Source organism: Triticum urartu, chromosome 3A (genome assembly GCF_056163025.1).
Source record: "Triticum urartu cultivar PI428250 chromosome 3A, HENAU_Tu73, whole genome shotgun sequence".
Taxonomy (NCBI): Eukaryota; Viridiplantae; Streptophyta; class Magnoliopsida; order Poales; family Poaceae; genus Triticum; species Triticum urartu.
In genome coordinates this window covers 148,030,665-148,055,427 of record NC_141875.1, presented here as the reverse complement: position 1 = coordinate 148,055,427, position 24,763 = coordinate 148,030,665, and the positions used below count along the sequence as shown (strand labels likewise).

Below are 24,763 nucleotides of genomic sequence, written 5' to 3'. Positions count from 1 at the left end.
TACATACAAATGTATGTGGTCCGATGAATATTGAGGCTCGTGGCGGATATCGTTATTTTCTCACCTTCACAGATGATTTGAGCAGATATGGTTATATCTACTTAATGAAACATAAGTCTGAAACATTTGAAAAGTTCAAAGAATTTCAGAGTGAAGTTGAAAATCATCGTAATAAGAAAATAAAGTTTCTACAATCTGATCGTGGAGGAGAATATTTGAGTTACGAGTTTGGTGTACATTTGAAAAATTGTGGAATAGTTTCGCAACTCACGCCACCCGGAACACCACAGCATAATGGTGTGTCCGAACGTCGTAATCGTACTTTACTAGATATGGTGCGATCTATGATGTCTCTTACTGATTTACCGCTATCGTTTTGGGGGTACGCTCTAGAGACAGCCGCATTCACGTTAAATAGGGCACCATCAAAATCCGTTGAGACGACGCCTTATGAACTGTGGTTTGGCAAGAAACCAAAGTTGTCGTTTCTGAAAGTTTGGGGCTGCGATGCTTATGTGAAAAGGCTTCAACCTGATAAGCTCGAACCCAAATCGGAGAAATGTGTCTTCATAGGATATCCAAAGGAGACTATTGGATACACCTTCTATCACAGATTCGAAGGCAAGACTTTTGTTGCTAAATTCGGAAACTTTCTAGAGAAGGAGTTTCTCTCGAAAGAAGTGAGTGGGAGGAAAGTAGAACTTGACAAGGTAACTGTACCTACTCCCTTATTGGAAAGTAGTACATCACAGAAAACTGTTTCTGTGACACCTACACCAGTTAGTGAGGAAGCTAATGATGATGATCATGAAACTTCAGAACAAGATACTACTGAACCTCGTAGATCAACCAGAGTAAGATCCGCACCAGAGTGGTACGGTAATCCCGTTCTGGAAGTCATGCTACTAGATCATGATGAACCTACGAACTATGAAGAAGCGATGGTGAGCCCAGATTCCGCAAAGTGGCTTGAAGCCATGAAATCTGAGATGGGATCCATGTATGAGAATAAAGTTTGGACTTTGGTTGACTTGCCCGATGATCGGCGAGCAATTGAGAATAAATGGATCTTCAAGAAGAAGACTGACGCTGACGGTAATATTACAGTCTACAAAGCTCGACTTGTCGCAAAAGGTTTTCGGCAAGTTCAAGGGATTGACTACGATGACACCTTCTCACCCGTAGCGATGCTTAAGTCTGTCCGAATCATGTTAGCCATTGCCGCATTTTATGATTATGAAATTTGGTAGATGGATGTCAAAACTGCATTCCTAAATGGATTTCTAGAAGAAGAGTTGTATATGATGCAACCAGAAGGTTTTGTCGATCCAAAGGGAGCTAACAAAGTGTGCAAGCTCCAGCGATCCATTTATGGACTGGTGCAAGACTCTCGGAGTTGGAATAAACGTTTTGATAGTGTGATCAAAGCATTTGGTTTTATACAGACTTTTGGAGAAGCATGTATTTACAAGAAAGTGAGTGGGAGCTCTGTAGCATTTCTGATATTATAAGTGGATGACATATTACTAATTGGAAATGATGTAGAATTTCTGGATAGCATAAAGGGATACTTGAATAAAAGTTTTTCAATGAAAGACCTCGGTGAAGCTTCTTACATATTAGGCATTAAGATCTATAGAGATAGATCAAGACGCTTAATTGGACTTTCACAAACCACATACCTTGACAAAGTTTTGAAAAAGTTCAAAATGGATCAAGCAAAGAAAGGGTTCTTGTCTGTGTTACAAGGTGTGAAGTTGAGTAAGACTCAATGCCCGACCACTGTAGAAGATAGAGAGAATATGAAAGATGTTCCCTATGCATCAGCCATAGGATCTATCATGTATGCAATGCTGTGTACCAGACCTGATGTGTGCCTTGCTATAAGTCTAGCAGGGAGGTACCAAAGTAATCCAGGAGTGGATCACTGGACAACGGTCAAGAACATCCTGAAATACCTGAAAAGAACTAAGGATATGTTTCTCGTATATGGAGGTGACAAAGAGCTCATCGTAAAAGGTTACGTTGATGCAAGCTTTGACACTGATCCGGACGATTCTAAATCGCAAACCGGATACGTGTTTACATTAAACGGTGGGGCTGTAAGTTGGTGCAGTTCTAAACAAAGCGTTGTAGCGGGATCTATATGTGAAGCGGAGTACATAGCTGCTTCGGAAGCAGCAAATGAAGGAGTCTGGATGAAGGAGTTCATATCCGATCTAGGTGTCATACCTAGTGCATCGGGTCCAATGAAAATCTTTTGTGACAATACTGGTGCAATTGCCTTGGCAAAGGAATCCAGATTTCACAAGAGAACCAAGCACATCAAGAGACGCTTTCATCCGGGATCTAGTCCAGGTGGGAGACATAGAGATTTGCAAGATACATACGGATCTGAATGTTGCAGACCCGTTGACTAAGCCTCTTCCACGAGCAAAACATGATCAGCACCAAGGCTCCATGGGTGTGAGAATCATTACTGTGTAATCTAGATTATTGACTCTAGTGCAAGTGGGAGACTAAAGGAAATATGCCCTAGAGGCAATAATAAAGTTATTATTTATTTCCTTATATCATGATAAATGTTTATTATTCATGCTAGAATTGTATTAACCAGAAACATAATACATGTGTGAATACATAGACAAACAAAGTGTCACTAGTATGCCTCTACTTGACTAGCTCGTTAATCAAAGATGGTTATGTTTCCTAACCATGAACAATGAGTTGTTATTTGATTAACGGGATCACATCATTAAGTGAATGATCTGATTGACATGACACATTCCATTAGCTTAGCACCCGATCGTTTAGTATGTTGCTATTGCTTTCTTCATGACTTATACATGTTCCTATAACTATGAGATTATGCAACTCCCGTTTACCGGAGGAACACTTTGGGTGCTACCAAACGTCACAACGTAACTGGGTGATTATAAAGGAGTACTACAGGTGTCTCCAAAGGTACATGTTGGGTTGGCGTATTTCGAGATTAGGTTTTGTCACTCCGATTGTCGGAGAGGTATCTCTGGGCCCTCTTGGTAATGCACATCACTTAAGCCTTGCAAGCATTGCAACTAATGAGTTAGTTGCGGGATGATGTATTACAGAACGAGTAAAGAGACTTGCCGGCAACGAGATTGAACTAGGCATTGGAATACCGACGATCGAATCTCGGGCAAGTAACATACCGATGACAAAGGGAACGACGTATGTTGTTATGCGGTCTGACCGATAAAGATCTTCGTAGAATATGTAGGAGCCAATATGGGCATCCATGTCCCGCTATTGGTTATTGACTGGAGACGTGTCTCGGTCATGTCTACATTGTTCTCGAACCCGTAGGGTCCGCACGCTTAAGGTTACGATGACAGTTATATTATGAGTTTATGCATTTTGATGTACCGAAGCTTGTTCGGAGTCCCGGATGTGATCATGGACATGACGAGGAGTCTCGAAATGGTCGAGACATAAAGATTGATATATTGGAAGCCTATGTTTGAATATCGAAAGTGTTCCGGATGAAATCGGGATTTTACCGGAGTACTGGGAGGTTACCGGAACCCCCCGGGAGCTATATGGGCCATGATGGGCCTTAGTGGAAAAGAGAAGAGGCAGCCTCTCATGGGCCGCGCGCCCCTCCCCTCCCTTGGTCCGAATAGGACAAGGAGAGGGGGCCGGCCCCCCTCTCTCTTTTCCCCCCTTCGCGAATCCTTTTCCAACTAGGATTGGGGGGGGGGGAATCCTACTCCCAGAGGGAGTAGGACTCTCCTGGCGCGCCCTCCTTGGCCGGCCAGCCTCCTCCCTTTTAGTCCTTTATATACGGAGGCAGGGGCACCCCAGAGACACAAGTTGATCCACGTGATCTTTTCCTTAGCCGTGTGCGGCGCCCCAGCCACCATAGTCCTCGATAATATTGTAGCGGAGTTTAGACGAAGCCCTGCTGCAGTAGTACATCAAGATCGTCACCACGCCGTCGTGCTGACGGAACTCTTCCCCGACACTTTGCTGGATCGGAGTCCGGGGATCGTCATCGAGCTGAACGTGTGCTAAAACTCGGAGGTGCCGTAGTTTCGGTGCGTGATCGGTCGGGCCGTGAAGACGTACGACTACATCAACCAAACGCTTCCGTTGTCGATCTACTAGGTATGTAGATCATAATCTCCCCTCTCGTTGCTATACATCACATGATCTTGCGTGTGCGTAGGAAATTTTTCGAAATTACTACGTTCCCCAACACAAGGTTAATGCATCAGTACGGTTCTGAAGATGGAGCAGTGGTAATTGGCGGCAGTGGCCTGTGAGAGCACGCCAGACCAGTGTGTGTTCCAGACCCGGCAAGTGGCTAGGTTGGAGTCTCAGGTCTTAAATGTTAGACTTCGCTGCGATGTCTATTTGATATTAGACCCAGTCTATCTGCGCCCTTTCATCAACTGGATAGGTGTAGCGACAGTTTGTTTTTTAGACGGCGGCTTTAGTCTTACTGTTGTATGATTTTATAAGGTCTTGTGAGAATAATTAATAAAGTAGCTGTATGCATCGTCCAGAAGCAGAGGCCGGAGGTCATCCTCCTTTTCTAAAAAAAACTTATTATTAAAGTGACAAGTAAAGTTTAGTGACAACGGCACGACAACTAGTCTGTGCTGTTGCGCACAACTAGGCTAGCATTAAACTGATAACATCATCAAGACCATTTATAAAGTCGGCAGGATGATGATCGGATTCGACTAGCCTCGGCGGATTGTCCGGCGAGGTCTCCAGCACCAAGGAGTTCGACTTGGACCCTCCGTGAAACAGTAGACGTCGCCTCGGAACGACAGGACCGAGCCGCCGATCCGGTGTTCGCACTCCACCTTGGTCCAGTGTTCATCGCCAGGTCTCGCGATGCCCATCCGCTGGTACCCGCCGCCGCCGAAGTTGATCACGACCGCCGAATCACGGGTCAGCTCCACAGTCAGGGAGGACACTCCGGGCGCTCTCGGGAGAACGAAGTCCCGCGTGTGGCTGGACAGCAGCGAGCCCAGCGGCGGGAGATCGGCGCGGGCGCCGGTGATCGGGTTGAGCACGAACACGGCGTCGGTCCTCTTGTTTACCAGGACGAGCAGGCCCACGAACGTGCAGTGCAGGCGATGCGTAGTCGGCCGCCGCGGCCGTCCAGCCCCCGGATTGTCATCCGGATCTGCTCGCGGGTGGCCATGTTCAGGAAGCGGCTGTAGCGGTAGCGAGGCCGCTTGCCGCCGGTGACCACGTCCTGGAGCTTGACCCAGCAGCGCGGGTGGAACCGGCGGTCCAGGGCGTCGCCGCTCGGGTCCGCGGTGCATCCCCGCCACGCGGTGCACACCGCGCGGAAGCGCACGTACTGGGCGACGTCTCCGGCGAGCACGCGGTCCGCGATCACCCACGCCGGCCCGAACGACAGGCTCGCCCAGTCCCTCCTGCGGCCACATGCAAGCGGATGCAGGCAGAAGGAGATCTTACCAGCTCGATTCACCGTCGGGGACATGCACCGTCGACTCTGTCGCGGAGCACGAACCATCACCGACGCAGGCGCGCTTCGCGCGGAGGCGGCTATGCCCGCTCGACGATGGCGGTGCCATATCTGGTTGGATCGCTGGACCTGACTGGTGCGGAATGTGGGATTGAGATGAGTATATGTTGAGCGATAAAGTTTGAACGTTTTGGCAACGGAAGCAAATCGCTCAAATCACGGTAGCTGATCAGGATTACCGTTACCAACGCCAAACACGAAGAGAGCTGCCATGGACCTCTCATGGGCTGCAAAAGCCCGTAAACTGAAATAGATGGGTTGACCTTATCTTTCGCAGCCGTGCGCAACCCCCCAGCGAGCCTATACAACGTCAACCGCCTAATTGTTTTTGGAAAATGATTGTTTTAAATCGGATGATAACAACGCCGCGTAAGACTATCCACAATGGGAGTAAGGCTGGTCATAGTGGGGAGTAACTTATACTAGTGTCATGCATATGACACTAGTCTAAGTTACTATCTTTATAGTGCAAAGTATCTTAGTTAGTAGTAGTGTCATAGATTGTTTCATTTATTGCCTTATAGACTCATTTTACCTCGGAAAGTGCTATGTTACAGTAACATATTAGGGCATGTACAATGGTTGATAAGATAGTCTTATCTTAAATCTTGCATGTAATTTAGAGATGATAAAAAAATATGTCTACAATGTGTTATATCTTAGCCTTATCTTCAATAACTAGCAATTCTTTAAAACATGGTGAGACAAATTCTGCTAAGAGATCATCTTTTGTCTTATCTTAAATAAGAGAAGACAAACCTTTTCTTATGAGTTCTCTCTCCTCCACCTCATCATTTATCTTATGTGGCACTCCTAAGATAGCACCATTGTACATGCCCTTATGTTACTTCAAACACCTCTCTCCTCATTAAATACTTGCCACATAAGCAAAATTGTCTTGGGGTGTGTTAAGTTACTACCTAAGTTACCCCCACTATGGCTAGCCTAACATAGGTGGTAACACACTAGTGCAGAACAGGGCAATAGCACCGGTTCGTAAGGCCCTTTAGTGCCGGTTCGGTAACCGGCACTAAAGTGTGGGCACTAAAGGCCCCCCCTTTTAGTATCGGTTTAGCACGAACCGGTGCTAAAGGGCAACCACGTGGCACGAGCCAGCTTCGGGGGCAGGGAGCCCTTTAGTACCGGTTGGTGACACCAACCGGTATTAAAAGGTTGGGGGGTGGGTTTATGATTTCTTTTTCATTTAATTTTGTGTTTTCCATTTAATTTTTTTCGTTTGCTGCTATTTTACGATACTACATATTGTACACGTTATGCATATATATAAATAGAATTTCTAGTAGAACCGATCATAATATATATATATATATACATATATATATACAATTAGCTAGCTATCTACAATTTCTCCTAATTGGTGCCTTCGGAGCCAGTGGCATTAACCTAATCGGTGCCTTCGGAGCACGATAACAATTGGAAGTGGTTCATGGGGGCGGTAGCGGGTAATAGTATTCTCCTTTGGGATCTATGATTTGGTCGAGCAAAAATCCCGCTATTTCCTCTTGAATTGCTTCTATGCGGTCCTCTAGTAGGAGCTTCTCCCACCTCTTTGAACTATTAAGAAGGAGATAAATATGCATGTGTATTAGTTGTGTGACTAGATATCGATAATGGTGTAAAAATTGTGAATAGTATTCTGATAAACGTACCCACTCCTGTCTTTGAGATCTGCTCCTTTCGGACGCCATCATGCGAATGTTCTCGCAAACGTAGTATGCACACAGATTATTCCCCGGCGCCTGCTTCAGGGCCTTTACGAGAATGGAATTTGATCAGATAATAATTAATCAAGCATGATAATTAAAGAGATGGCAGCTAGCTAGTACTACTTAATTACTTACCTGGGGTCGATACCATTTTAGATTTTATTTCCATGGGCCTGGAGTGGCCCTGATGAACTTTGCCCAACCCCTGCCCGCCGACAAAGAAAATGAATAAATGGGTTATTAAATAGTTGTTATCAGGAAATGACGAACTAATTAAATAGGCTGAGATATAGTTAATAATGATTAAAATTACCTGTTGACTATCCCCTTCACGATGGTGTAGTCACTTGCTTTCTTAAGTAGTGAGTCTAGTACTTCAACTGTTCCTTCATCAACTTTAATGATTAACAAGATCCAGTGAAATCTGCATGCACACATGTTTGCATGTCTTAATTAAGCGGGCATATGTAAGCAAAAACATATAGCTACCTAGTAGGCAAAAACAGAATTTGTAGTACAAGACAGTGTGACTCACTCGAAGTTGTAAGGAAGTAGTATATCTTCATTGTATTGTCCGCCATAGGTTTTGTTTAACTAATCCAAAAGAAATATATTCAAATTACAATGCATGGATGCAATCAATTAATAAGGAAAAACTGAATCAATCATAATACATAATAAGCATCATCGAATATAATCTCGAATACGTCGTCTCGAATAATAGACATAATCTCGAATACATCGTCTCGAATAATATATATAATCTCGAATAAATCACCTCAAATATTATATATCGAATACATCACTAGCTAGCTAGCTAATAAAGATCAAATACTAGAGAGTAATCTAGGCGGTGGACAATCAAAGTGAAGGAACCATCACTGGAACATAGCTCGGGTGATCTCCCCAAAGAACCTACCAGGTATTGGAGAACCTGACGTCCATAGCAGCCATGTAGCGATGGACGTGCTCGTCCTCCTCCCTAACACGGCGACGTACCACCTCCGGCGGGGCCGGCTCCCTCCGCACCGAAAGTGGCCCACGCGAACGCCACCAAAGAAGATGAGGGTCGACGACGGGACCCGGGACCGGGTTCCTCACCAAGCGTCGCGCCCCTGAAGGTAGCACCTCCCAGTGCCAGCCCGGCGGAGCCTAGTCCCGGACATGGGTCCTCTGAAGCAGGACGTTGTCGCGAACGGGTCGACAGCGAGGATGCGGGCCGGGCATCGTCGACAACAAATACTATATGCCGCAAAAGTAAAGTAACATTTTTTAAATGATGGATTGTGATTTCATATATGCAAATTCTAAATTTTATAACTAAAACTAACATTTCTAATATTTCTATAACTAAAACTAACATTTCTAATATTTCTATAACTAAAAAACATTTCTATATAACTAACATTTCTATATAACTAACATTTCTATATAACTAACATTTCTATATAACTAACATTTCTAATATTTCTATATAACTAACATTTCTATATAACTAACATTTCTAATATTTCTATAACTAAAAACAGAAAGATTGTGTGTGTGTGTGTGGTACATGGCGGCCGGGGCAGAAGCTCACCGACGAGGCGCGACGACGGGGGGCGGCGACGGGGACGGGGACGGAGACGGAGATGGAGACGGGGACGGGGCGGCGACGGGCCGGTCGGGGACGATGGGAGGACGGGGCGGGGCACGGCGACGGGGCGTGGCGTGACGACAGGGACAACGGGGATGGGGATGGGGACGGCGACGGTGACGGACGGCGACGGATGGCGACGGGGTCGGTGACGGGGCAGAGGAGAAAGAAGTAGAGGGAGAGATGAGAAACTGACAAATTTTTTAAAGTGTTTTCTTATATAGAAAAACCTTTAGTACCGTTTGGAGCCACCAACCGGTACTAAAGGTCTGTTTTGGCCAGGCCAAGCGGCGGGAACGACACCCCTTTAGTACCGGGTGGTGGCTCCAACCGGTACTAAAGACCCTCCCCCTTTAGTACCGGTTTGAGCCACCACCCGGTACTAAAGGGGGTGTGTGACGCCCCCGATTCAATCATACACTAATCATACACGCAAACGTGTACGATCAAGATCAGGGACTCACGGAAAGATATCACAACACAACTCTACAAATAAAATAAGTCATACAAGCATCATATTACAAGCCAGGGGCTTCGAGGGCTCGAATACAAGAGCTCGATCATAGACGAGTCAGCGGAAGCAACAATATCTGAGTACAGACATAAGTTAAACAAGTTTTCCTTAAGAAGGCTAGCACAAACTGGGATACATATCAAAAGAGGTGTAGGCCTCCTGCCTGGGATCCTCCTAAACTACTCCTAGTCGTCGTCAGCGGACTGCACGTAGTAGTAGGCACCTCCCGAGTAGTAGTAGTCGTCATCGACAGTGGCGTCTGGCTCCTGGACTCCATCGTCTGGTCACAGCAATCGGGTATAGGAAGGGGGAAAAGGGGGAGCAAAGCAACCGTGAGTACTCATCCAAATGTACTCACAAGCAAGGAGCTACACTACATATGTATGCATTGGTATCAAATGGAATAAGGGTATCATATGTGGACTGAACTGCAGAATGCTGGAATAAGAGGGGGATAGCTAGTCTTGTCGAAGACTACGCTTCTGATAACCTCCATCTTGCAGCAGAAGAAGAGAGTAGATGGTAAGTTCACCAAGTAGCACCGTGTAGCATAATCCTACCCGGCGGTCCTCTCCTCGTCGCCCTGTTAGAGAGCGACCACTGGGTTATATCTGGCACTTGGAAGGGTGTGTTTTATTAAGTATCCAGTTCTAGTTGTCATAAGGTCAAGGTACAACTCCAAGTCGTCCTATTACCAAAGATCACGGCTATTCGAATAGATTAACTTCGCTGCAGGGGTGCACCACATATCCCAACACGCTCGATCCCATTTGGCCGGACACACTTTTCTGGGTTATGCCCGGCCTCAGAAGATCAACACGTCGCAGCCCTACCTAGGCACAACAGAGAGGTCAGCACGCCGGTCTAAATCCTATGGCGCAGGGGTCTGGGCCCATCGCCCTTTGCACACCTACACGTTGCGAACGCGGCCGGTGAGCAGACCTAGCAACCTCCATTTCAAAGGAAGTTGCGTTACGCGGTCCAACCCGGCGCGCGCCGCTCAGTCACTGACGTCACGAAGGCTTCGGCTGATACCACGACGTCGAGTGCCCATAACTGTCCCCGTGTACATGGTTAGTGTGTATAGGCGAGTAGCCAGACTCAGATCAAATACCAAGATCTCGTTAAACGTGTTATCTTGAAGACACCGCGAACGCCGACCAGGGCCAGGCCCACCTCTCTCCTAGGTGGTCTCAACCTGCCCTATCGCTTCGCCACAAAGATCCACCCAGAGGGCCGTCGGGACAAAGGTCCTTTCAGCCCCCAATCCGTGAATCACTCGCGGGTACTCCTCGAGCCAACCTGACTTTAGTCATCACATGTATCATGTATAAAGTATAGGTATATACCCGTGATCAACTCCCGAGTGATCACGGCCCGATAGTATAGCATGGCAGACGGACAAGAATGTATGGCCACTGATGATAAACTAGCATCCTATACTAAGCATTTAGGATTGCAGATAAGGTATCAGCAGTTGTAGCAACAATGACAGGCTATGCATCAGGATAGGATTAGCGGAAAGCAGTAACATGCTACACTACTCTAATGCAAGCAGTATAGAGGAGAGTAGGCGATATCTGGTGATCAAGGGGGGGCTTGCCTGGTTGCTCTGGCAAGAGAGAGTGGTCGTCAACACCGTAGTCGTACTGGGTAGCAGCGGCGTCGGTCTCGGTGTCTAGCGAGAGAAGAGGGGGAAGAAACAATAAATATAATGCAAACAAATGCATGGCGATGCATGACATGACAAAGCGTGATGCTAGGTGTGCCCTAACGCGGTACGAGGTGGTACCCGTGAAGGGGGGAAACATCCGAGAAGTATCCCCGGTGTTTCGCGTTTTTGGGCAGAGGAGCCGGAGGGGGAAAGTTGCGTGTTTGCTATGCTAGGGATGCGTGGCGGATGAACGGGCTGCGCATCCGGATTCGTCTCGTCGTTCTGAGCAACTTTCATGTAGAAAGTATTTTCATCTGAGCTACGGTTTAATTTATATTAATTTTTAAAGTTTTAATTCATTTTATAATTTATTAATTATTAATTAAATTAACATTATCCAGAATAGTGCTTGCTGACGTCAGCAGTCAACGTTGACCTGGTCAACCTGACAGGTGGGTCCCACCTGTCAGGGACTGTTTAGTTAATTAACAATAGTTAGTTAGGTTAATTAGTTATTAGGTTAATTAACCTTAATTAGTTAATTTAAATAGAATTAATTAAGTTAATTATTTAGTTAATTAATTGATTAAATAATATTTTTAATTTTTTAATTTATATATATATATATATATTATTTTTTTAAAAACGTTTTGGGGGTGTGGGACCCCCTAGTCAGTGGCCCATAGGGCCAAATGGGCGCTGGGCGATTCGGGCGCAGGGGCGCTGCGGGCGTCAGCCCGTTTGGGCGCCTGCCCGAGCCAAAGGAGGCGCTGGGGCGCCGGGGGCTGCGGCGAGGTGCGCTGGGCTGGGGTCGCGGGAGGTAGCGGCGGAAGCGGCCGGCACGGCAGTTCGCCGGCAGCCAGGGGAGGAGGCAGCGGCGCGTGTGGCTGCAGGGACCGGGGAACGAGGCTATGCGCTGGGCATGGCCGGCGAACGACGGCAGCAGCGCAGGCGGGAGGAGGGGCGCACAGCAGCGAGCAAGGGCTGCGGGACGTGCGGGCGACGATTGCGGGGCGCGCCCCGGGCACGTCGAGGAGCAGGCGGGCGTGAGCGGGCGCGGCGAGCATGCCGACAAAGGCGGCGTCGGGCGCGGGGTGCTCTTGCGAGCAGGGGAGGAGGAGGAGCTGCCGGGGCCTCACCACGAGGGGTAGGGTCAATGGCAGTGGGGTCGAGGAGGAGTCGGGGAGGCGACGGCGACGGTGGGGCGGATCGATGGCGACGTAGGGGAGGAGCGGCGAACGCCGCTGGGACGGCGAGGCGTCGGCTAGCCGGACGGGCCGACAGGCGCGAGGGCGATGCCGAGGCGCGGGTTGCGGGAGCCCTTCGTGCGGAGGAAGAGGAGTCGCAGGGGGAGCTGACGAGGGAGGCGCAGGAGGAAGGGAGCCGCGAGGAGGAGGCCGGGGGTGGCGAAGCTCGGCGCCGGCGGCGATCTTTGGGGGAGCAACTGCTTGGGGGCGAGATCGGGCCCTCCCCGATCCAATCTAGCAAGAGAGGGGGAGGGAAATGAGAGAGAGAGTGGGGGGAGTGGGTGGTGGGTGCGGTCGTGGGTGGTTAGGGTTTCGGTTGCCCTGGGGATAAGGGAGTGGGACCGGGCCAGTCAGGCCAGTGGGCTTGCTAGCTGGGCCTTTTGGCCCATTTGGCCGGGGGGTTGTGTTTGCTTTTTTTGTCAGTTTTGTTTTTCTGTTTTTTTATTCTTTTCCCTTTTTCTTTATTTTCTTTTCTCTTTTAAATCATTTTAAATTATTTAGGCTTTTTATAAAAGTGCGTTTACTACACCATATTTATCTATGTAATATTTAGTACAAACCGAATATTTTTATTTTAATGTTTGAAAACTTTTATTATTTACCAAACTTTGAATTTGAATTTTGGACCGGTTTTGATCTAACGATAGATTAGCGACAGTAACGGAGGTGACGTGGCGTTATTAGCAGAGGTTACTGTAGCTTGATTATCCGGGCGTCACAATTCTCCTCCACTACAAGAAATCTCGTCCCGAGATTTAAGAGGGGGAGTAAGGGGGAAGGGATTTGGTTACGAAATTCTAACGGATCTTCTCGTGTTTGGTTGCTCTCCTCGAAGAGGTCGATCCATAGCATTGATGTCTTCACTCATATGCCTCAATGCATCATGATGAAATTGTTGTCCTTCCTTCAGGATCTTCACCGGACTTACGAAAGGATAAGAGGGGGGAAGAACTCTATAAGGCCGGATGCTAACAAAATTGATCATCGGACGGTTAACTCAGGGGGTGAAGCATAAGTATCTCTCGAATTGAAACTTAAGAAGTTATCGAGAGCAAAGTAAGAAGGTACCATGGGATGTTTCAGATGGATATGCAATCATTCGAGGTCTGAAACAACATGCGAAACGGGTCCAGAGCAACGACATTGAGTATTGCGTCTGTTACCAGAATAGATCACTTGGGACGGTGGCCCGTGAATTACATACGAAGTCAAGCGCGAGGAATAACTTTGACAACAGGGTGTACAGGAGAGTCAGGTTTCGATCCTGGGACCTGTGGGTTATGGGCCCACCATGTGGGTTAAAAGTAGGAAGGGCGATGACGTATTGCACGATCATGTAAGCAAGGCATGTCAGAGGACAGCCTATCAGTTATGTCGGCAAGAACATCGGTACCAAGGGCGAGGGACGAAGAGAACCATTTTCCTGCTCGTCGAACGAGGCAGGCCAATAGGCAAAGTTCTCGTCCATCGGTGGTTACCGAAATGTCATCAACAAAAGTAACAGGGTCTTACTGCCAAAGTGGTACAACAAGGTGTTTACATAATGCTTATATACTATAGATCACCAGAAAGGTTAAACCAAACAACGGAAAGGAAAATATGGTTATCAGATTAAATAGAACAATGGAAAGGAAAATGTGTTTTAACACATATTCCAAGAGTATATCCTTCCCAAGGACAAGCAGAGCATGATATCCATGACAGGATATAATGTAGAAAACCCTTTAGGTAAGGGGAGAGAATTTTCAGGACATTACCCATACAGCGATATTTGGATAATTGAACAGGAAACATTTAGCCTTGGGCTTCAAATGTTCTTGTTGAAAATCGGAGTACCATAGACATGCTTCGAGATAGAATTGACATGGCCATCAAGGGTCAGAATTTGGATGCACAAATGGATTCATCATTAAGCCAAGGAGAGGATGAGGAGGTGGCTAATGTACTCGGCAATAATCCAACGAGGTATCCAAAAAGATGGATTTCCACAGTTATGTGAACAAGGAGATAACATTTGTCGGATCAAATGATATAATGATGTATTCTCAAGGAAAAACATACACAATTAAACATTAGTTGAAAAGGGTGCCCAAAGTATGGCCTTAGGTAGCATGATCAAATGTTAGAATGGTGATTTAGTGATCAATAGTCTAAGAATGAACGTCCGACCATTTAACTTCAAAGCAATAGGGTTGCCAGAAGGGCAGAATCCAAACATCACCGTTCACCTGTTGGTATCCCGGTTAGAACCAACACGGGGACCAAGAAAGAAAGGTGATGGTGAGAAGTATTACCTGTATCAATAATCCTTAAGAGGTGATGAAATCCTCACGACTTTCTTGACATTAAAGATGGTAATACTCCAAGGTAAATAAGAACAAATGCGGGATAGCAAGGAACTCAAGGTATAACACAAAACACGAACAAGTTTGTGTTGGAGGGAAGTCAATAAAGTGGTCGATGGTAACACAAATCATCGAGGGCAAGGATGGTATTTATCATCATGAACTCAATTGATATCTTGGAAGAGCTCGGAATGCTGATGATGATCATGACACATTTGTCGAGAGATTTCATGAAGATGTAATCAATAGGTGATGACATCTAGTCAAACGAATGATAAACGGAAGGTTATTGGAACCATGGTTACGACACAAACTCGAAATCAAGCTTGCAGTTCAAGGCGAAATGATATGACGAGGAAAATTGACGTAAGCTTAGCTCATCGTCGAGAATTGTGCTCCATGAAGAAGGACCAAGTAGCACAGTTAAAATTTAGCACAATGATGATATAGCCGATCAGGCTAGGAATGACTTAAGTGATTATTAACTCGTAAGCAACAACAATTATTTAAGAGTTATTGAACCAGAGTGCGGAATCGCTTCACTTATTGGTGTCCTCGGTTGACGACAACCCAGATCCCGGGAAAATTGGAATCGGTGAGAAATGATAGTTGATGAAGAACCCATAAGAAGTTATGTAGTTCTATGATATTCTTGAGATACCAGAGTGTAATACACTACGGTAGATCAAAGTAAAGGTTGGTCGGGTGCAATGATCTGTAGAAGACAATTACTTCAACTTGTCCGAGAAATGGTATTTAAAGGAGAACATGGTCGGAAACACTATTGCAAAAGGCCAGATCCCGGATATAAGATGAACTTATACCAAAGGAATAATTTAATTTAAGAGAAGCTTTAATGATAAGATCTACATCGTGTCCATGGGCATGAACACAAAGTTCAAGGTCGACTCCCACTTCTCCAATGCATAACCTTTCATTCACTTCTCACTTTCGAAGAAGTTGTAGTGTTGAAATTTTATTTGTCGAAATACCAGAAGTGTATGACTCGTGAAAACTTTCGAGTTCACACAGTTTAGAGAAGGCTTATGTTCAACCCATAGGGGCTTCTTAGAAACATATACCACAAGTTTCAAGAGTAAATATCACAAGCTCGAAAGTAGAGCAAGGTTGAGAAAGTAGATGATACCATTTACCAAAGGCATTATGTATCCGAGGGAAGGCTCACAAGGTTATTGAATATGAAGGACGCTGTCGGATAAAGTCCATTAAAGGATCTGCCGGTCCATAACAGAGCTGACGTGAGCATTGGTACTCAACCAGAGGAAGAAACAATGCAAAGGCAAAAACAACTAACTAATTCAAAGCTCAACTGTAAAGGAATTCTGATGTCCAAATCAAGGGATCAGAAGCAAACGCTCTGATTAAGGATGGATAAGTTGAGTAGGCTTAGGGATACCATCGATGGTAATTTGATTGGTCGAGATCCAGCTCATGTTCAAACTGACACTGAGCCGGAAGGATGAATTCTAGGATTCGATTGAGGGATGCGAGCATCCTCAACATATTGAATCAATGAACTTAAAATGATAAAGACAAGGGATGCCAATAAGATTACGAGACTTATGGGATTAACCATAATGCAAGCAAGCAAGAATTTCAAGAGCAATAGGCTGCTCAGAATTTTTGGAAGATCGAATGGTATTTCGAAGTCTTTTGCGAAACACATGAACAACTGGGAATGAGCGGATACTCGATAAGTACGAGGAATTATCCGTAGGGGTATTCAGGTGACAAAGAACAGCAAGGCGGTAAGCTCAAGGATTATCGAAACAACGATGAGTATTTCAGGGTATCTTGTAATAACAAGATCAACTGTGGATGAATGTAAGAATAACAACTGCAAGTAGTTATCCATAAGGGTTGACGGTCGAAGGGGAATTGCAAACGCGATGAACACAAGTTCTCGGGTTAACAGCGGAGAGTATCTTCAGGGTCTTCACGTGCAGCAGACGATCATCAGTAATAAGGGGCTCTCCGGATGAAAGTGATAACGAGATCCTAATGTTAGATTTAGCAAAATTCATTTAACCCGAATAGAAGAGAGATCAGAGTCCCAGAGTATAGACAAGGAGTAAAAGATCCTAATACCACCCAATGGCGATGTGGGCCCGTAAGCCACACGACCATGTTAGTAAAAGTTTTTCAATGACTAGACTCGACTTCGGCCAAGGAGTTGGAAAGGGGATTCCTACAGGCAGTCGGCTCTGATACCAACTTGTGACGCCCCCGATTCAATCGTACACTAATCATACACGCAAACGTGTACGATCAAGATCAAGGACTCACGGGAAGATATCACAACACAACTCTACAAATAAAATAAGTCATACAAGCGTCATATTACAAGCCAGGGGCCTCGAGGGCTCGAATACAAGAGCTCGATCATAGAAGAGTCAGCGGAAGCAACAATATCTGAGTACAAACATAAGTTAAACAAGTTTGCCTTAAGAAGGCTAGCACAAACTGGGATACAGATCGAAAGAGGTGTAGGCCTCCTGCCTGGGATCCTCCTAAACTACTCCTAGTCGTCGTCAGCGGACTGCACGTAGTAGTAGGCACCTCCCGAGTAGTAGTAGTCATCATCGACAGTGGCGTCTGGCTCCTGGACTCCATCGTCTGGTCGCAGAAATCGGGTATAGGAAGGGGGAAAAGGGGGAGCAAAGCAACCGTGAGTACTCATCCAAATGTACTCGCAAGCAAGGAGCTACACTACATATGTATGCATTGGTATCAAATGGAATAAGGGTATCATATGTGGACTGAACTGCAGAATGCTGGAATAAGAGGGGGATAGCTAGTCATGTCGAAGACTACGCTTCTGGTAACCTCCATCTTGCAGTAGAAGAAGAGAGTAGATGGTAAGTTCACCAAGTAGCATCGTGTAGCATAATCCTACCCGGCGGTCCTCTCCTTGTCGCCCTGTTAGAGAGCGACCACCGGGTTATATCTGGCACTTGGAAGGGTGTGTTTTATTAAGTGTCCGGTTCTAGTTGTCATAAGGTCAAGGTACAACTCCAAGTCGTCCTGTTACCGAAGATCACGACTATTCGAATAGATTAACTTCCCTGCAGGGGTGCACCACATATCCCAACACGCTCGATCCCATTTGGCCGGACACACTTTTCTAGGTTATGCCCGACCTCAGAAGATCAACACGTCGCAGCCCTACCTAGGCACAACAGAGAGGTCAGCACGCCGGTCTAAATCCTATGGCGCATGGGTCTAGGCCCATCGCCCTTTGCACACCTGCACGTTGCGAACGCGGCCGGTGAGCAGACCTAGCAACCTCCATTTCAAAGGAAGTTGCGTTACGTGGTCCAACCCGGCGCGCGCCGCTCAGTCGCTGACGTCACGAAGGCTTCGGCTGATACCACGACGTCGAGTGCCCATAACTGTCCCCGCGTAGATGGTTAGTGCGTATAGGCCAGTAGCCAGACTCAGATCAAATACCAAGATCTCGTTAAACGTGTTATCTTGAAGACACCGCGAACACCGACCAGGGCCAGGCCCACCTCTCTCCTAGGTGGTGTCAACCTGCCCTATCACTCCGCCACAAAGATCCACCCAGAGGGCCGTCGGGACAAAGGTCCTTTCAGCCCCCAATCCGTGAATCACTCGCGGGTACTCCTTGAGCCAACCCGACTTTAGTCATCACATGTATCATGTATAAAGTATAGATATATACCCGTGATCAACTCCCGAGTGATCACGGCCCGATAGTATAGCATGGCAGACGGACAAGAATGTATGGCCACTGATGATAAACTAGCATCCTATACTAAGCATTTAGGAGTGCAGGTAAGGTATCAACAGTTGTAGCAACAATGACAGGCTATGCATCAGGATAGGATTAACGGAAAGCAGTAACATGCTACACTACTCTAATGCAAGCAGTATAGAGGAGATTAGGCGATATCTGGTGATCAAGGGGGGGGGCTTGCCTGGTTGCTCTGGTAAGAGAGAGTGGTCGTTAACACCATAGTCGTACTGGGTAGCAGCGGCGTCGGTCTCGGTGTCTAGCGAGAGAAGAGGGGGAAGAAACAATAAATATAATGCAAACAAATGCATGACGATGCATGACATGACAAAGCGTGATGCTAGGTGTGCCCTAACGCGGTACGAGGTGGTACCGGTGAAGGAGGGAAACATCCGAGAAGTATCCCCGGTGTTTTGCGTTTTTGCGCAGAGGAGCTGGAGGGGGAAAGTTGCGTGTTTGCTATGCTAGGGATGCGTGGCGGATGAACGGGCTGCGTACCCGGATTCGTCTCGTCGTTCTGAGCAACTTGCATGTAGAAAGTATTTTCATCTGAGCTATGGTTTAATTTATATTAATTTTTAAAGTTTTAAATCATTTTATAATTTATTAATTATTAATTAAATTGACATTATCCAGAATAGTGCTTGCTGACGTCAGCAGTCGACGTTGACCTGGTCAACCTGACAGGTGGGTCCTACCTGTCAGGGACTATTTAGTTATTTAACAATAGTTAGTTAGGTTAATTTACCTTAATTAGTTAATTTAAATAGAATTAATTAAGTTAATTATTTAGTTAATTAATTGATTAAATGATATTTTTAATTTTTTATATACATTATTTTTTTAAACGTTTTAGGGGTGTGGGACCCCCTAGTCAGTGGCCCATAGGGCCAAATGGGCGCTGGGCGATTCAGGCGCAGGGGCGCTGCGGGCGTCAGCCCGTTTGGGCGCCTGCCCGAGCCAAAGGAGGCGCTGGGGCGCCGGGGGCTGCGGCGAGGTGCGCTGGGCTGGGGTCGCGGGAGGTTGCGGCGGAAGCGGCCGGCACGGCAGTTCGCCGGCAGCCAGGGGAGGAGGCAGCGGCGCGTGTGGCTGCAGGGACCGGGGAGCGAGGCTATGCGCTGGGCGCGGCCGGCGAACGGCGGCAGCAGCGCAGGCGGGAGGAGGGGCGCACATCAGCGAGCAGCGGCCGCGGGACGTGCGGGCGGTGGTTACGGGGCGCGTCGAGGAGCAGGCGGGCGTGAGCGGGCACGGCGAGCACGCCGACAAAGGCGGCGTCGGGCGCGGGGTGCCGTTGCGAGCAGGGGAGGAGGAGGAGCTGCCGGGGCCTCACCACGGGGGGTAGGGTCAATGGCAGCGGGGTCGAGGAGGAGTCTGGGAGGCGACGACGATGGTGGGGCAGATCGATGGCGACGTAGGGGAGGAGTGGCGAACGCCGCTAGGACGGCGAGGCGTCGGCTAGCCGGACAGGCCGGTAGGCGCGAGGGCGATGCCGAGGCGTGGGTTGCAGGAGGCCTTCGTGCAGAGGAAGAGGAGTCGCAGGGGGAGCTGAAGAGGGAGGCGCCGGAGGAAGGGAGCCGCGAGGAGGAGGCCGGGGGCAGCGAAGCTCGGCGCCGGCGGCAATCTTTGGGGGAGCAACTGCTCGGGGGCGAGATCGGGCCCTCCCTGATCCAATCTAGCAAGAGAGAGGGAGGGAAACGAGAGAGAGAGTGGGGGGAGTGGGTGGTGGGTGCGGTCGTGGGTGGTTAGGGTTTCGGTCGCCCTGGGGATAAGGGAGTGGGGACGGGCCAGTCAGGCCAGTGGGCTTGCCAGCTGGGCCTTTTGGCCCATTTGGCCGGGGGGTTGTGTTTGCTTTTTTTTGTCAGTTTTGTTTTTGTGTTTTTTTATCCTTTTCCCTTTTTCTTTATTTTGTTTTTTGTTTTAAATCATTTTAAATTATTTAGGCTTTTTATAAAAGTGTGTTTACTACACCATATTTATCTATGTAATATTTAGTACAAACCAAACATTTTTATTTTAATGTTTGAAAACTTTTATTATTTACCAAACTTTGAATTTGAATTTTGGACTGGTTTTGATCTAACGATAGATTAGCGACAATAACGGAGGTGACGTGGCGTTATTAGCAGAGGTTACTGTAGCTTGATTATCCGGGCGTCGCAGGGTGCGCTGGCGCAGGTGCGGTGCGAAATGTTTAGTCCCACCTCCCTAGCGGAGGGGCGTCCGCACTGGTTTATAAGCCCCAGTGCGGTAGCTCCCTCGAGCTCCTCTCGAAAGCAGGCCTACTGGGCCTAAATGTTCTGTGCTGCCCTGTGGGCCTACTGGGCCTTTACGGGCCTGCATCCTGGCCCAACAACAGGTTGGGTTTCTAGTCGTATGCAGGCCGCTGCGGCGTAGTAGGTGGGCTTTTTTTTCTTATTTTTTTGCTTTATTTATTTTTGTTTTATTTATTTTGAGTTGTTTTTTGCTGTATTTAGAGTTTCTTTGTGAATATTTTTGCTTTAGGTACAAAAAATTACAAACTTTCTGTTAGTACCGGTAGTTTACAAATTTGAATAGTTTAAATTTTGAATTATTTGAAATTTGTGTGAATCACTAGTTTGTGAATAACTTAACTTTGAAAATAGACTTTTCAGTGATTCTTTTTTATTATGTTTAATATTAGTGTGTTTTATCATTATATTCAATTTGGTAATGCTTAGGTTATTTAAAAAATGAAATGCCTTTGTAATGGATGAGTTTTCGTCCGAAACCCTGATACTTAGAAAGAGATTGTCTATTTTGTATACGAAGTGCATCTAGTTTTTGCGGTAACCCTCTCTACTTTTTTGCACATGCTATGTGGGTGAAATTATGATACCATGCCAACTTTCAACCTTTTCTGAGTCCATTTGAAATGATTTTCAATTTCAGGATCATTTAGCTGAAAAAATCAGTAAATGCATGAAAGAATTTGCTTGCACATAAAATTTCTTCGCGTTTCAAATGCCAAAACACATAACTAGCTACCCTAACTATTACAGAGATTCCCTCCTGGGTGTGAAACACAGAAGAAAGTGATGATAGTGAAGCCGATCACATTCCAGATCTTTGGGTGTGAAACATTTTCTTCGCGTGTGTCCCTTTGCACCGTAGCCATGGAAAATCTTCATCATTTAACTCGATGCTCGGGTCAATATTCACTGTGAATGGAGCAATTTCATCAAACTTTTCATAATCTCCTGACATGTCTGTCTTGTCATCCACTCCCACGATGTTTCTCTTCCTAGAAAGAACTATGTGCTGCTTTGGCTCATCGTACGATGCATTCGCTTCCTTATCTTTTCTTTTTCTCGGCTTGGTAGACATGTCCTTCACATAGAAAACCTGTGCCACATCATTGGCTAGGACGAATGGTTCGTCTTCATACGCAAGATTGTTGAGATCCACTGTTGTCATTCCGTACTACGGGTCTTCCGTTACCCCGCCTCGTGTCATATTGACCCATTTGCACCGAAACAAAGGGACCTTCAAACCACGTCGATAGTCAAGTTCCCATATGTCCTGTATATAACCATAATATGTTTCCTTTCCTGTCTTGGTTTCTGCATCAAAGCGGACACCACTGTTTTGGTTGGTGCTCTTCTTATCTTGGGCGATCGTGTAAAATGTATTACCATTTATCTCGTATGCTTTGAAAGTCATTATATTCAAAGATGGTAACTGGGACAGCAAGTACAGGTCATCTTCAATAGAGGCGTCATGCATGGTACGTGTCTGCAACCAGCTGGCGAAACTCCTGGTTTGTTCACGTGTAATCCAGTGATCAGACCGCTTCGGGTGTTTGGAGCATAGCAAATTCTTGTGTTCATCCATATACGGAGCCACCAAGGCGGAATTCTGTAGAACTGTGTAGTGTGCTTCAGTGAGAGAATGTCCGTCCATACATATTATTTGTTCCCCTCCTAGCGTGCCTTTTCCATCCAGTCTGCCCTTATGCCGCGATTCAAGAACACCAATCGGCTTAAGGTCAGGAATAAAGTCAATACAAAACTCAATGACCTCCTCATTTTCATGGCCCTTGGAGATGCTTCCTTCTGGCCTAGCATGGTTATGAACATATTTCTTTAAGACTCCCATGAACCTCTCAAAGGGGAACATATTGTGTAGAAATACAGGACCCAAAACGTTAATCTCTTCACATAGGTGAACTAGGACGTGCGTCATGATGTTGAAGAAGGATGGTGGGAACACCAACTCGAAACTGACAAGACATTGCACCAAATCATTCTCTAACCTTGGTATGATTTCTGGATCGATTACCTTCTGAGAGATTGCATTGAGGAATGCACATAGCTTCACAATGGCTAATCGAATGTTTTCCGGTAGAAGTTCCCTCAATGCAACCGGAAGCAGTTGAGTCATAGTCACGTGGCAGTCATGAGACTTTAGGTTCTGGAACTTTTTCTCTGCCATGTTTATTATTCCCTTTATATTCGATGAGAAGCCAGACGGTACCTTAATACTGAGCAGGCATTCAAAGAAGATTTCCTTCTCTTCTTTGGTAAGAGTGTAGCTTGCATGACCCTGATGTATGCCGTCTTTTCCGTGCATACATTGCTGATCCTCCCGTGCCCCAGGTGTATCTTTTGTCTTCCCATACACGTGTGACGCCCGGATAATTAGGCTACAGTAATCCCACGTTAACGATGCCACGTCACTTTGATTACTGTTAGTAATCTCGCGTTAGTTCGAAACCGATTCAAATTCAAAATCAAAATCAAGCAAACAATAAAAGTTTTTCAAATATTAGAACTAAAATGTTCAATAAATAGTAGATAAATCAGAGGCTATGATAAAATTGTAAGCAACATTATTGAAATTTGATAAGTCACTTAAACAACCTCAAACAGTGGCTGAAAACAATATTTACTAACCTTTTTATTAATAAAAAAATAAATATGAAATGATAGTTACACCAAACTAGTTTTTGGTGGTAGGATATATTGTGTTGTGAATTTTGGGCCAACTCTCATGTTTTACAAAACTCATTTAGTGCCCAAACAATTAGCCAAAACAGAAAAGGAAATAAATAAAAGAAAGAAAATACATAAAAAAGAAAGAAAGAGAAAACCCCCTGCCCCCTGGGCTTCGGCCCAGCAAGACAAGGCCCAACCGGCCAGCCCACCTCACTCTCCTTATCCACTCCCCTCACCCCCCGCAACCCTAGCCGCCACCCACTCGTCCCCCCCACGTCGTTCCCACCCCCTCCCGATCCAGATTGGATCGGGGACGAAACCCCCACGCCCCCCTCATATCCTCCCTCTCACCCGATCCAGACCGGATCGGGCCGACCCCATCGCCGCCACCCCGTCGCCGCCCCGGCGCACGTCCCCATCGCCAACCGCCGCCACCTCGCCGGACCGCCTCGCCTCCTCCCCAATGTGCTCCACCGACCCCGACGCCACCCCGAACCGCCGGCGCCGAGCGCCATCCACCCGGAGCTCCCCCGTCGCCGCCTGTAGTCTTCGTCCTCCTCCGCGACCCCCCACTGCCACTCCCCTACACTACTCGGTGAGGGTCATGCCCTCTTCTCTCTCCCCTGTCCCACGCACTCTACGGCGTCGTCGCCCCCCTACAGCTCTCGACCACGCCCTGCGTCTTCCCGTAGCCGCCATCGCGCCCTGACCGCGGGGTGGCCACACCCATCGTGCGCGCCAGGCCCGCGCCTGCCGCCTACTGATCTCACCAGCCCCGCCCCTCTCGTGCTCACCCCCGCGTGCTCGTCGGTGCCCTGCTCCTCTGCTCACGCGCCACCACGCTCGCCAGCTTCCGCGCGCGCCGCACTGCCGCGCCTCGCCGTGTCCTCCCTGCAGCCGCTGCTGCTCGCCTTAGCCTCGCCCCTCCGCCCCTGACCACTGCTCCATCGCGCGACCCCGCCACCACCTCCACCGTTGTAGCTTGCGCGCGCCGCCGCATGCCTCACCTCCGACGCCTCACCTGGCCGGTGTCTTGCCGCCGTCCCCCAGCCGCCCCTTTGGCCATGCCCGGGCCAGCGCCCGCACACTCACGGGGCTCCGCCCGGAACGCCCCAACGCCCGTGCGCCCATTATGCCCCCCTAGGGCCAATGACACATGGGGCCCAGCCCCAGCCCCAGAACGTTTTGTTAAAAAAAAGAATTAAAAATAATATGTAAAATAAATAAAATAAATAAATAGATAATAATAATTTAATTAATTAATTAATTAAGGAATTAATTAAGTTAATTAATCATAATTAGATTAACCTAACTAACTAATTAGTTTAATTAAACAGTAGTTAGTTTAGTTAAACACTT

The 24,763-nt window shown here is 47.1% G+C and overlaps 1 protein-coding gene across 1 annotated transcript; it reads right to left on the bottom strand.

Moving 5' to 3' along the window:
• Nucleotides 1-4,524: 4,524 nt before the first annotated feature.
• LOC147978984 (uncharacterized) lies at nucleotides 4,525-5,841 on the bottom strand. The gene is made up of 2 exons (XM_087516694.1): nucleotides 5,479-5,841; nucleotides 4,525-5,435 (listed from the first exon to the last, which is right to left on the bottom strand). The coding sequence occupies exons 1-2, from the start codon at nucleotides 5,595-5,597 to the stop codon at nucleotides 5,090-5,092; spliced, it is 465 nt and encodes a 154-aa protein (XP_087372820.1). The 5' UTR covers nucleotides 5,598-5,841; the 3' UTR covers nucleotides 4,525-5,089.
• Nucleotides 5,842-24,763: the final 18,922 nt, after the last annotated feature.